Genomic DNA, 14473 nt, shown 5'->3' on the forward strand with positions numbered 1-14473 from the left:
ACTCACCTGTGAGGGACTCAAGGTGCTGGGGGGAGGGTGCAGCTCCAGGTCAGCTTCCTGAAGGTGTGACTGGGAGCTCGTTCGAGGCCTTGGCTGCGAGGTAGGAGAAGGCTCTTCTGCCTTCTCTGGTTCTGCAGATGCACGGGGTCTCTGCTAGGGCGAGGTCGGCGGAGCGGAGGTTTCTTTTGGATACGTGGAAAGAGATTCTCTCATTGAGGTATTGGGGTCAGATTTTGTGGAGGGATTTGTAGGGGTGGGTGAGTAGCTTGAAGGTTACTCGCTAATTGACGGGTAGCCAGTGGAGGTCTCGCAGGTATTGGGTCAGGTGCTCATTCCGTGGGATGCCTAGGGCGAGTCTGGCTGCGGCTTTCTGGATGGTCTGGGGTTTGTGTAGGAGGGATTTGTTGGTTCCAGTCCACTTGAAGGTCTTGCAAGTATGCGGCGGGAGTTAAAACAGGTGGAGGCGACGGCGTTGATCTGGTGGGTCAGGGTGAGTGAGGAGTGTAGGAGAGAAGGATCTGCTTCACATGGTTACCCCCACTTTTTGCTGGTGTTTCACTGTTTTTCGACTTTAGACTGGCTGGGTCCCTGCTATTCAGGACCCCAGCCTAGCTGCTTCCTCTCTAAATTGATTCCATGTACACTAGGTACATCACAGATTGGATTATGAGGTGCCCTTATGAGTCCCTAGTATATGGTATACTATGTACCTAGGGCATAGGTACCCCAGAGGCCTACCAGGGGCTGAAGCATGTATTATGCCACACCTGGAAAGCCCTCCAAAATGACACCACAGGTCTGCTACTGCAGCCTGGGTAAGGTGGTGCATGCACCCCTTACTGAGATATAGGTTCACTATATCTCACCTATCACTGCACAAAGAAACCTATCAGTCACCCCTATGGCAGGCCTTATCAATCCTGAAGGCAGGTTGCTTGGTTATATGTGAGAGGGTGCCCAGGCATGACCTGAGCCCCTCTGGAGCCTTCGGATTCTTTTCTCCGGGGTTGTCAGTAGTGCACCCTGACCATATACTCTTAAGTGCATTATATCTAAAACGGTTAATGTTAACTTTGGACTGACTGCACGGAAACATGTCAAACACATTGGAATCATACCCTCACATCACTTCCTGATGTGAGAATATGATCCCACTCTTCTAGAGGGAGAGACACGGCAGCACCGGTATACCCAGTACCAAGTTAACGGAGCCCTGGCATCACAAAATGGATGCTGCAGCCACAGACACAGGTCTGGCCTCATGCTGCTGGCCGAAACTCTGGCAGGGGAGGCCTGGACAATAGGTTTCCTGTCACAGGGAGGTGTAACCACTTCCCAGACAGGCTTATGTGTATTGGGGCTGGGTGGGAGCACTCTGAGTGCTTTGAAGTCCTGCACAGGGGCACATTTAGTGTCCCTGTGCATAGCCCAGCTCAAACCGGTTCAGGGGCTTCCAGCCCCTGCTCTGGCGTGAAAATGGACAAAGGAAATGGGTGTAGCCACCCCTCTTTCCAAACCCTCCCATAGGTGGGTCCCTAGAGTTTGTCCAACCCTCTCTGCAACTGAATCCTGGAAGTTCGACACTCTACTCAAGACTAGAGGACTGAAGAAATCTCCCTTGGGGTCAAGGAGTGACTCCCCTGCTCGACAGGCACCAACCAAGTAATTGCCGGTCTGCATCTCCGAAGCTCCCGCCTGACGCCAAAGACTTTGCTACACAGGAAGAGGATTTCCAGAATTCTCAGAGGCCGACCCGAGTCCCCAGCAAAGCTGAGACCCGCAGCCCTCGTGAGTAACGTGGAACCGGAAGTCCTGGTCACAAGTGCATTGACTTCTCGACGTCTCTTGAAGTCGTGCTTGGGGTTACTTGTAGCCCCCACCTCGAGCAGAGAATCCACCGAAGATTGTCGGCCTAGTCACCCCGAGTGACCCGTGGGCCACCATTTTGTGATTCCTCTCGAGTTCCCTTCGCGATCCCTGGTCCGTCGACTGGTGGGTCCCTGAGAAGGTAACTTTGGTTTTTCTTGGGCTTCCCTGGTTGCTCCAGACGTGCCCTGACTCCCTACCAAGTGGTGAGTCCCTCAGACCTTGCTGGTTTGCACCGAAGCATCTTTCTCCTTTCTGCGTGGGTTGCTGTTGCCAAGGCTTGTTGTGTCTAATCCGGGCATCGATGCTGCAACACTCGACATCCTTCGTGGGACAGCTCGAATACAGCTCCTGGTCGTCGTCAACGTCTCCTGGTCCTCGTGGCTGAAGAGTCCAGCTTCACCTTCTTCACCTGAAGTCACCCGACATCGGTGGACATTCGCCTATCGTGCTCCTGGTCACTGGCTAGTGACCCAGACTCTGTCCCCTCTGCTTTCAGGTTCTTCTCGACTTCGATCAAGGCTTGGATCTCTTCAGACACTTCGCATCTTCCCGGCAGCAGCACTTCTTTGCCAGCTCCCATTGAAATCAACGACGCAACCCAACACCATTTGACACCTATGCACCCACTTCCCTGGGTGAGGTAACTCAAGTACTCTGGTGCTCCCGTGGGTGTTGACCCTAGAACTTCCTAAGTCCCAGAGGGTTTGGTCCTGACTCATTTCTAAGTGTCCCTAATCTTTAAAAATCTAACCACGACTTTCTCCATAGAAGCTTACGGGAGCTCGCGGCTGTGTTCTCACACTGTGTCACTACCTTGGGTGGTTCCTTGGGGTCCCAGCGATTCTACAGGCTCTAGGCCTTGTGTCTATTTAAGTTGTGGTTCTTATACCACTATTTTAGTATATGGTTTGGCTCGCCCCTAGGGCCTGGCGTGTATTTGTGCTATTTTACTGTACTATTTGAAGTGTAACTTATGTGTTTAGACCTCTAGCCTCATAAAGAGAATAGTAGGGTGTGTTTAGAAATAAATACATATATTTTATATATATACCTGGTGTGGTTGCCTTTCATTTGGTCATTCAAGAGATTATAGACTGGTAAAACAAGCTGCTTTACATTCATTCAAGACTTAGCCTGAAGGCTGCTCTCCATAGCTACCACTAGGATAGCTTTCAATAAAGGTTGTCTTTAACCTATCATCAATAAGGGGTTGTTTGGACTGGTGCAAGGGGCCCACTATAAGTAGTGGACAGCATATACTAGGCCAACTTCTCACAAGGATTCTAGGATGATGCCGAGATAATGGGCGTGGTTTATCAGGTTGGGTGGGTTTCTGAGGACAGTGGGCCACCGGGTGTTGTCCCAAGCGGTGTGGGAGGGTCCATGGATGAGGACGTGTGTCTTCTCAGAGTTGAGTTTTAGACAGCTGATGCTCATCCAGTCTGGTGTCTTTGGGGTTTTTCGTGAGGGAGAGGATGAGCTGGGTGCTGTCAGCATAGGAATACTATGCTGAGCCCATGCTGTCTGACGATGGCGGCGAGGTGGGCCATGTAGACTTTGAAGAGTGTGGGGCTGAGCGATGATCCTTGGGGTACACCACAGTTGATCTCTGTGGGTTCGGACAGGAAGGGTGGGCGTCTGATCCTTTGGGTTCTACCGGCGAGAAAGGAGCGGATTCAGTCGAGGGCGGTTCCTGGTATGCCAGTGTCATGTAGTCTGGCTGTAAGAGTGCAGTGGGAGACGGTGTCATAGGCTGCGGAGAGGTCTAGCAGGATGAGGGCTGCGGTGTGGCCCTGGTCGAGTAGTACGCCGATGTCGTCGGTGGCGGTGAGGAGAGCAGTCTCGGTGCTGTGGTTGCTGCAGAATCCAGACTGGCAGGAGTCTAGAATGGTGTTATCTTTGATGAAGGCAGTCAACTGGGTGTTGATGAATTTCTCTGTGACTTTGGCTACGACGGGAATGAGTGAGATGGGCCGGTAGTTTTTCAGGTCCGTCGGGTCAGCCGAGGGTTTCTTGAGAAGGGGCTTGACCTCTGCCCACTTCCAGTTGTCGGGGAAGTTGCCGGATTCCAAGGTGGCATTGATGGTGTGGCGTAGTTTGGGTGCAATGGCAGCGACGGCTCTGTGGAAGATGTGAGGCTGGCAGGGGTCCGTGGGGGCTCCTGAGTGGGTGCTCTTCATGGTCGTGGTGGTGTCTTCGGTGGTGACCGGTGCCCAGGTGGTGATGGTGAGCTGGCTGTAATTGCTGGAGGGGAGGGTGGTTTCTGGAGTCTGTTCGCTGAAGTTGTCGTAGAGGGCCTTGATTTTCAGGTGGATGTGGGAGCCGAGCTTGTTGCAGAGGTCCTGGGATGGTGTTATGTCAGTGGCTTCGCTGGGGGGTTTGGTGAACTGCTGGATGATGTTGAAGAACTCCTTTGAGTTGTGGTGTTGGTGAGGATTTTGTTCCGGGTGAAGGTCCTCTTGGTGTCTCCAATGAGTTGGTGGTATTCTGTCTTGGCGTACTTGTAGGTGGTCTGGTCTTTGGTGGTTTTGCTGTTTCTCGATTGTTACTCGAGTCGTCTGCATGAGCGTCTGGCTTCTTGGAGGTCGGTGGTGAACAAGGCGGCCTTCAGGGGGCATTGTCTGTCGGTGTGGCGGAGGGGGACGAGCTTGTCTGCGCAGCTGGTGATCCAGCAGTGTAGTTCCGTGGCTGCAGAGTTGGCGTCGTTCATGGCAGAGGGTGGGTCGTGAATGAGGGTGGAGTTGAGGTGCTCCTCTGTGACCCTGCTCCAATTCTTCCCTGGCGGGTGCGGGGCTGGCTTGTGTGCGGTGGTGGTGCTGAAGAAGTGTATGCAGTGGTGGTCTGTCCAGCGGGGCTGCGAGGTGTGGCTGAAGTGGATGTTGGTCCCTCCTGCAAAGATGGGGTTGAGGATGTGTCCGGCCTTGTGTCTGGGGGTGGTGATGAGCTGTTTCAATCCGAGTTTGGCGAAGTTGTCCAGGAGGGCGGTGGAGTTGGGGTCGCTGTGGTTGTCGAGGTGGAAGTTCAGGTCTCTGATGAGTATGTAGTCCGTGGAGGTGAATGGCGTGGGGTGCGAGGAGGTCAGCAATGGCAGTGGTGAAAGTAGCGCAAGGCCCTGGGGGTCTGTAGGCGAGGATGCTGCGAAGCGTGGTTCTAGGGCTGGTCTGGATCTGGAAGTGGTGATGTTGGAGAGGGAGTCGCTTGTGCTGGAGGTGGAGAGATGGAGGGAGCTCTTGTGTGTGATAGCAAGTCCTCCTCCTGGTTGGTGGGGGCAGTCCTTCCACTGGATCTTGTAGCCGTCCTGAATGGCGGTGGCGATGTCGGGGCATAGGCGGTGTTTGTCCAGGTTTCCGTAAAGAATGAGATGTCCTGCGAGAGGGTGTTGAGGAGGTCCCAAATATCTACGGCGTGTCTGTGCAGGGAGCGCACATTGAGGAGGATGCACTTCAGGACTTCGGTGGTGTGGGCATTCGGAGTGGGTGCGGAGGTCGTGGGGGTGCAGTGGATGGGGAAGGAGTGCCGGCAGGAGAACTGGCCGTGGGTGGTGTTCGGCGTCGACAGCTGGCAGTTGTTCCTTCCGGGGCTGAGTGCGAGGAGGGCAGCTGGGTCATAGCGGTGGGTGTTTGGAGAGCCAGGGTCCCTGGCGCTGGTTGCCGTCGGGTCGCGAACGGGTGCAGATGGGCTTGCCTTTAGCACGCCATTGGCACGTCCGCTGCGTGGTTGTGCTTCGGCTGCCATTAAATAGGGCAGGGGGAGGGAGGTGGAGGTGGGTGTGGGAATTGGCTGGGGGGGAGGGGCCAGGGGGGCAGCAGCGGTGGGAAAGGAAGCGGGAAACTGGCAGAGAGTGCAACAAACAGAGAATGCCACAATAAGGCAAAACAGAATGGCACAATAAGGCAATGCAACAATATAGTCAAAAAATAAAGGGTACAGTAAATGTAAGGCAACAACAATTAACTAAAGTACAGGGCACAACTGCAGAAGGACTAAAAACGGGTACAATACAATTTAGACAGTGGCTCGAACCCCTACCAGCACCGAGCATTGCACAGGGCATCGGCACAGCACAGCAGCGGAGCTGCAGAGGGAGAGAGCAGGTTTCTGGCTGTGAGGTCAGAGGTCTTGCTCCACCATGGGACCCACCAAGGCTGGTTTGTACATACACCAACCTTAAGATACCACAACTACACTATGAATAGATGCTTTCAGGGTAAGTAACATACTCCTTATCTATTGGACGGAGATGCAGTTACAATTTTGTGATATTACTTCTGCTCTGGAGTATAGGTGTATATGCACTGTACACATGAACAATGCTTCCTAAAATATCAAACAGTCTGCTACACCATATTGAAAGACTGCCAAGTCGTGAATCACGCCATATTTGTATTGATATTTACAAATTGCAAATCTGTCAGGGAAGCAGCCAAGAGCTTTTCGGGGGAAGTCAGATATTGAAACATGCGGAATGAAGTAAGTTCGAGGCATGTGGGCTGCTGAATTCATATCTGTGCATAGATCGCCGCCTAGTGTTGGGTCCGGATCATTGCACATTGTTGTCCTGGAAGAGTCTTCGAAGTATCACGAGATAGGTGACTCCTCCCCTGGACCACAGTGCGCATGGGCATCCTCTCCATCCTTAGATTGTTTTTTTCCGCCATTGGGTTCGGATGTGCTTATCTTAGCTCAAGTTAGGAAATTTCAGTTTAAGGCCAAAAGGCCTTTAGTTATCGTCGGTACTGTTCCCGTTCGGTATCGAATAGTTTCTTTAGTGCTTTAGCACCTTCTTCCAGCTTTTCGGATCCGCTTGGTCCGAACATCGAACTTCGATCGACGATGGAATCGAGGACTCCGTTCAAAAGGTGTCCTTTATGCCACGCGAAATACCCACACATCGACGTCCACCCTGTATGCAACAAATGTCTCTCACCGGATCACGATGAGTCGAAATGTATGGCCTGTGCCCGATTCCGCTCAAAGAAGACTCTCCGGAATCGACGGGCAGCGAGATTGGAGGCGCAGCAATCGGCGCCTGCCCCGGCCAACATCTTTAGCACCGAAGACGAGGATGCCGAGAGCGTGGAAGATGTAGACTCCAGCCCCGCTTCCGAACACGATTCCCGATCGGAAGACGACGATGAGGTGATCTTTCAGAGAGAAGAAGTCATCGACGAGGTAGGAGACTACGATGAGGCCTTTGGGGCCGAGGAAGATAGCTCCAGCGAGGAGCTAGGCCAACCCGTCGATACGGAGGCCGACAAAATACGTCGTCATGAGGCTCAGGTCGAGGGATCGCCTTCGGGCCTTACCCGAGATCAATCTCACGGTTCTTCGGCCCCGCCTTCAGGCCCGGCCTCGAACATTTCGCAAGAGCCATTATTGTCGAAGATGACTGGATTCCCTTCAGCGAAACCGAAACCATCCATCGCACCAGTTCCATCGAAACCGAAAGTGAAACTGGTTGTGATCGGCTCGAAGGCCTCAAAGCCCTCCACTCCTTCGACGCCGGCAAAGGTCATCGGCTCCGACCACACAAAAAGGGATTTCGGTGCCGAGCTCACCGCAGCGGATACGGTTGCCGAGCCAAAGAAGAAGGCCCTCGGACCCCACAAGGCGCCTCGGCCTCTGGCACCGAAGACATCGGCTCCAACCACCAAAGTCAAGGTGGCCACCCCGTCTACGTCGACGTCTAAGACGGCGGCGCCTGCCAAGTCATCGACTCCAACGAGCGTCAATACCTCCCTTCGGATCGATGACCCCATGACTGCAAAGAAGTCGGGGGCCGCTTCGACACCTACCTCCAAGGTGCCGACCGGTTCCAAAGAGCCATCTGTGTTCACCGTGCAACAGGTCTCGGCATCGTTGCAACGCATCAGAGAACGGGCAGCCCTCCACTCTACGTCGGGTCCCGACATGCACAAGGCTTCCAAAGCACCCTCGGCGCCGACCAACATCGCGTTTGGGTTGCCAACGCCTACGGCGCCGAAACTGTTCGAGATTCGGACACGTGTCCGCCAGACACAGTCCCCATCCACTGGACAAACAGATCTCGAGCCTTCACAGCCACAATTTATCGACGCCAACACTGGTCGGTTGATGCTCCACAAGCGGAAAATCACGCCAGAGAGGGGATTGGACTCCTATAAAATTCCTCTCAAACACAAATTGCCGGCAGGGTCGGAGCCAGTGCTTCATGAACACTTTCAACCCTTCCATCAGGATCCACCGTCCTTTTCTCCGACGCCTTCAGAGGCAGACGCAGTAGAGGACTATGTAGGGGATGATACCACCTACCCTGGGGATATCGATCCTGATGATCACCTGCAAGACCCAGATCAGGCATGGGATGACCCCACAGACCAGGGTACCGCACCAGATACCCATGACACGCAGCTTTATAACATAAAGACATCTCCCACAGAGGACACTGCTGCCTTCAATGCCCTCATAGAACGGGCTGCTGCCAATCATGGAGTAGAACTCCATTCTGACACTGTCGAAGAAGACTTCTTGGTGGACACATTCGCCTCTTCCGAAAGAACTGTCAAGACTCTGCCCATGTTAAAAGGGGTTCTCAAACCTGCAAAAGACATTTTTAAGGAAACAACCAGGGCACGGGTGCTAAACCCCAGGATTGAAAAAAAGTACAAGCCTGCACCCGGAGACCCTATGTACATTAGGGGTCAGTTACCTTTGGACTCCATGGTGGTTGCTAATGCTCGCAAGAGAGCCCACTCACAAACAACAGGTGATGCTCCTCCCCCAGAGAAGGAGTCCAAAGTGCTGGAGACATCAGGCAAACGGATTGCAGCGCAAGCAGCGAACATCTGGCGCATTGCCAACACACAGGCACTCCTGGCCCGTTATGATAGGTCCCACTACGACACACTCGAATCACTACTCCAACATTTGCCAGATGAATATAAAGAGGCAGCGGAGATCCTTATTAGAGAGGGACATCTCCTTACCAATGCATCCATCAAGTGCGCACTGGATGCAGCCGACACAGCGGCGAGGGCAATCAACACAAGCGTCATGTTGAGACGGCATGCATGGTTGAGAATCTCAGGCTTCAAGCCAGAGATTCAGAACAATATCCTAAATCAACCGGTCAACCCAGACTATTTATTTGGCCCTGAAGTTGACACTACCCTCGAGAAAATTAAAAAAGACACTGACACTGCGAAATCAATGGGGGCTCTGCAGACGCAGCAGTTTCGTAGTGGCTCCTTTCGTCGCCCCGGGAATAGAGGAGCAGCTAGAGGCCAGGGGTCACAGCAGCAGTACACTAAAGGGGGCACACAAAGTCCCTATGATAAAACCAACAGAGGTGGATATCGTGGCTCCAGCACCAAGGGCAGAGGACGTGGTTACAGCAACACCAGGTCCTCCCCCAAAAACAAACAGTGACGCCCTCTCCCTGCCCCCCGACCACATAACACCTGTCGGGGGGAGACTCCAACAGTTCCTGTCAGCGTGGAAAACCATCACCACAGACAGGTGGGTCAGGGACATTATCCAGCACGGTTACTGTCTCGAATTAACGTCCACTCCACCCAACATACCGCCAAAGCACCGTCCTATGTCCGTAGAGCACTTGGCATTATTGCAGCAGGAAGTGCTGAGTATGCTGCAAAAAGGTGCAATAGAGGTCGTGCCCGTCAACCAGCAAGGGACAGGGGTGTACTCTCTGTACTTCTTAATCCCAAAAAAGGACGGGTCGCTCAGACCTATACTAGACCTGAGACCCCTCAAACCAATACATTCTCTCAGAGCATTTCCATATGCTCACCCTACAGCAGGTTCTCCCGCTACTCAGTCAGGGAGACTTCCTAGCCACACTGGACCTAAAAGATGCGTATTTCCACATACCCATACACCCTTCACACAGGAAATATCTCAGGTTCACTATTCAAGGCCATCACTTTCAGTTCAAAGTTCTCCCCTTCGGAGTAACAACAGCACCCAGGGTCTTTACCAAGTGCCAAGCAACAGTGGCGGCACATCTACGGAGACAACACATTCACGTCTTCCCTTACCTGGACGACTGGCTTGTTCAGGCAAAGTCAGCCCAGCAATGTGCCACCCACATGTCCCTCACCATTCACCTTCTTCACAGTCTGGGATTCTCACTAAATTACCCAAAATCACATCTCCAACCCGCACACGTACGACAGTACCTGGGCGCTACCATAAACACTCTGGCAGCCACAGCTCAGCCGAATTTAGTGAGGATCAACAGCATACAACTGCTGATCTCAAAGTTCAAACCTCAACACTCCCTTCCTGCGCGAGTGTTCATGCAGTTGATAGGCATGATGGCCTCCTGCATTTTCATAGTCCCGCACGCGAGACTACATATGCGCCCGCTTCAGGAGTGCTTGGCACGTCAATGGAATCAGGCTCACGGGCAATTAAAAGACCTAGTGTTGGTGAGCGGTCGGGCATACAACTCTCTGCATTGGTGGAATCCACAAAACCTTTGCAAGGGCCGACCGTTCCAACGGCCTGTTCCACAAATAATACTGACAGCGGACGCCTCTCTCCAGGGTTGGGGAGCTCATGTACTCACTTACACAGTGCAGGGACTATGGACAACGCAACAAAAGAAGATGCACATCAACGTTCTGGAACTGATGGCAATCTTCCTAGCCATGAAGGCATTCAAAGTACACTTGTGCAACAAAGTCGTGTTGATCCGGACGGACAACATGACTGCCATGTACTACATACAGAAGCAGGGAGGAACACACTCTCCACAGTTGTCTCATCTGGCTCAGGGCATGTGGAAGTGGGCCATTCAGAGGAACATATTCCTCATGGCGGAACACCTCCCCGGCAAGGACAACCAGATGGCGGATCTGCTCAGCAGACACAGCCACCAGATGCACGAGTGGGAGCTACATCCGTCAGTTCTCCAACCGTACTTCCAACAGTGGGGTCATCCAGAGATAGACCTATTCGCCACAAACGAAAACGCAAAATGCCAAAGCTTTGCCGCCAGGTTCCCACATCCACAGTCACAGGGCAATGCGATATGGAGGAACTGGTCCGGCAGATTTGCGTACGCTTTTCCCCCAGCGCCATTAATACCTCTAGTGGCACGCAAATTGCGACAACACTCACTAACACTCATCCTAGTTGCTCCCACATGGGCGCGCCAACCATGGTACACCACCTCTCTAGAACTTTCCGTGGTGTCGCATCAAAGGATGCGGATCAAACCCGCACTTTTAACCCAAAACCATGGCGAGATTCAGCACCCAGATCCGCAACAGCTGAACCTGGCAATCTGGCTCCTGAAGTCTTAGAGTTTGGCTACCTAAACCTGCCACCTGACTGTATGGATATCATCAAGGAGGCCAGGAGACCCACTACCAGAGCTTACTATGCGGCTAAATGGAAAAGGTTTGTCATTTACTGCAACAACAATGACATTAACCCGCTGGACGCATCCACTCAAAACATCATCTGTTACCTCCTACACCTATACCGATGCAATCTGGCATACAACTCAATACGTATCCATTTAACCGCAATAGCAGCCTATCTCCAAAACAGGCAGCACCTCTCTTTATTCAGAGTGCCTGCCATCAAAGCCTTCTTGGAGGGACTCAAACGAGTAATTCCCCCAAGACACCCACCGGCACCGGTGTGGAACCTTAATTTGGTCCTCACCAGATTAATGGGTCCACCCTTTGAACCTCTCCATTCATGTGAGATTCAATTCCTCACCTGGAAAGTAGCTTTCTTAGTGGCAATCACTTCATTAAGAAGAGTTAGTGAGCTCCAGGCACTAACCATTCAAGAGCCATTCATACAGGTTCACGCAAACAGGGTTGTACTACGTACCAACCCCAAATTCATGCCCAAAGTGATATCGCAGTTCCACATGAATCAAACTATTGAACTGCCTGTTTTCTTTCAAAATCCACAAAATGTCGCAGAGAGAATGCTCCATACACTAGATGTAAAGAGGGCCCTCATGTACTATATAGACAGAACTAAAGACTTTAGTAAAACAAAACAACTTTTCGTTGCCTTTTCTCCACAACACAAGGGCAACGCCATTTCCAAAGCAGGGATAGCCAGATGGATCGTTAAATGTATTCAAATTTGCTATCAAAAAGCTAAACGCACATTAACGATTCCCCCACGAGCCCACTCACCACGAAAGTTAGGGGCGTCCATGGCTTTCCTAGGAAACATTCCTTTACAGGAAATATGTAGAGCAGCCACATGGTCCACTATACATACATTTACCAAACACTACTGTGTAGATGTACACTCAAAACAGCAGGCAGCTGTAGGACAGGCTGTTCTCAAAACTCTTTTTCAGACTGCTGCAGCTGGCACGGGTAGCCGCCGCTAATGGAGGAACTGCTATGTATTCTATGCACAGATATGAATTCAGCAGCCCACATGCCTCGAACTGAATATGCTACTTACCAGTATGCATCTGTTCTTGGCATGTAGGGCTGCTGACATTCATATCGCCCACCCTCCTCCCCGGCGCCTGTAGCGGCTGCAGCACTCAGAATTACTGTATAGCATGGTCATCACTTACTGTATCTACTCCATCACTGCCACAATGGCGAAAAACAATCTAAGGATGGAGAGGATGCCCATGCGCACTGTGGTCCAGGTGAGGAGTCACCTATCTCGTGATACTTCGAAGACTCTTCCAGGACAACAATGTGCAATCATCCGGACCCAACACTAGGCAGCGATCTATGCACAGATATGAATGTCAGCAGCCCTACATGCCAAGAACAGATGCATACTGGTAAGTAGCATATTCATTTGGGTCAAGTACTATAGATGGTGAAAATATGCGAGTTCAGCAGTTATTCACATGCTGCTAATAAATTTAAGTTTAGAATCTTTGTCTTGGTTTGGATTTTCAAAATGTAATCTAAAAGATATTGGTGCTTGTGAATCAATATTAGAAGTACAGTGAATTAAATTGTTTCCAGCTTCTTACTTACTTGAGGAAGAATGATTTATTTTCTTTCAAAGTACAACGGTCATATGTTCATACCCTATTGAAACTTCTTTCACGCACTGTAGCTAAAGAGGTTGTCTTCGTTGTTAAATGGTTATTATTTTAATTGTGACCATACATCCTTTTTACAGGTTACAAAATTGTGAACCCTGACATTCTGTTGAGAATTAAAGATGACGAAGAATCCTATTTCACTAAGGGTCACATCCCTGAAAAAAAAAGGTGTCTTCACAGTACCAAGTCAAGTAAGTAGGCAATAATATGAACTGTATTGTATTGTAATTGCATTTATATATCGCTTTTTACCCCTGAGAAGGCGTTGAGGAGCTTTTTCTGCGAGTAGCATGCTACTCCGGAACCCGTAAAGAATTAGTGGTGAATTATTATAGTGAAATATGAAACTAATTTGAGCGGTGGATATGGATTGAGAAGGATAGTGGAGAGATAGAAGAGGGAAAAGGTTTGCATTTATGTAGCGCTTGCTACCCCTGATGAGGTGTTGAAGCGCTTTTAGGCGAATAGCACGCTATTCCAGAACTAAAAAAGAATTATTGGTGAATTAGTCTGGGGAAATATGAAATAAATTTGAGCTGTGGACATGTTAGTCTGTTATTTGGTTTGAAAAGGATAGTGGAGGGATAGAGGAGGGAAGGAACTAGATAATTCGTTTTTTACTTTTAACCACACCTTTACCACTTTAACAAAATATGCTGATAATAAACAGTGCATTAAAATCTGAGCTTGGCCGCCAACAGTGTCATACCCCTGGGGACAGCCTTCTTTGCATCTCACTAGCAGAACCACACCCACATCAGTAATCTAGTGGGCGTTTTGGAAACTGTGGAACCAGGGGGAATGGTTTGTGATCCTGGTCTCTGAATGGCACTAAGTTGTGAAATCTTAGACATTAATTTTCTGTCTTTGGATATCTTCACAAGATTGGACAAATTTAAAATTTGCTTAGAGTTTGTAGTAGTGTGTGATAATAAAACTGGATTGGAACCCAACACCTGCTCATTGGATATTATGTCTTTGAAGACTGAACATAGTCTTTTGGTTCACTCATCAAAATGTAGTAGGAAAACCAAGATCCTGGGAACAAGTAAAAATGATAGTTTTGGTTCTTCAGCTTCACCAAACTGTCTGATCTTGTGCAGATATAAAGCAAGTTGTATAAACTTTTTATGGTCGCAAACAGTCCAAATAGCTGTATACACCTGCAGAAATGTTTTCTGCTATTTACTAAACCCATTTTAGGAAACAGCAATATTTTAACAGCTTCTAAAATGGGTTTGGACTCTATACCGATTTAAAAAAATAATAATAATAATCTTCATTTGAAAAGCTATCAGCGACATGGTGGTCTGCTGACCCTTGCAGATCATTATCCCTGTGATTGTGTCCAATCGAATCGAGTCGCTATTTGCGACCTACCTCATGAATATTAATTGTGACTCATTCAGTTTTGGAATTTGTACATAGTTTGGGTCCACACAGGCAGGAAAAATACTGGTCGCAAATTGAGACTATGTTATGCAATGTAATAATACACCTGACCCTTCGTTATCCCAATGCCTTTGCTCCTTTATCTTTTGATGAGAA

At 50.2% G+C, this 14473-nt stretch overlaps 1 protein-coding gene across 8 annotated transcripts in view; it reads left to right on the forward strand.

Moving 5' to 3' along the window:
• The window catches only part of LOC146775830 (uncharacterized), a 1003909-nt gene that overhangs the window by 318331 nt on the left and 671105 nt on the right, over positions 1 to 14473 (forward strand). For all 8 annotated transcript variants that reach the window (XM_085637695.1, XM_085637697.1, XM_085637696.1 and 5 more), the window contains one exon: positions 13003 to 13116. In XM_085637695.1, the coding sequence (XP_085493821.1) occupies positions 13003 to 13116 (114 nt within the window). The remainder of the gene's footprint in view (positions 1 to 13002; positions 13117 to 14473) is intronic.

Source organism: Triturus cristatus, chromosome 12 (genome assembly GCF_964204655.1).
Source record: "Triturus cristatus chromosome 12, aTriCri1.1, whole genome shotgun sequence".
NCBI classification, from domain to species: Eukaryota; Metazoa; Chordata; class Amphibia; order Caudata; family Salamandridae; genus Triturus; species Triturus cristatus.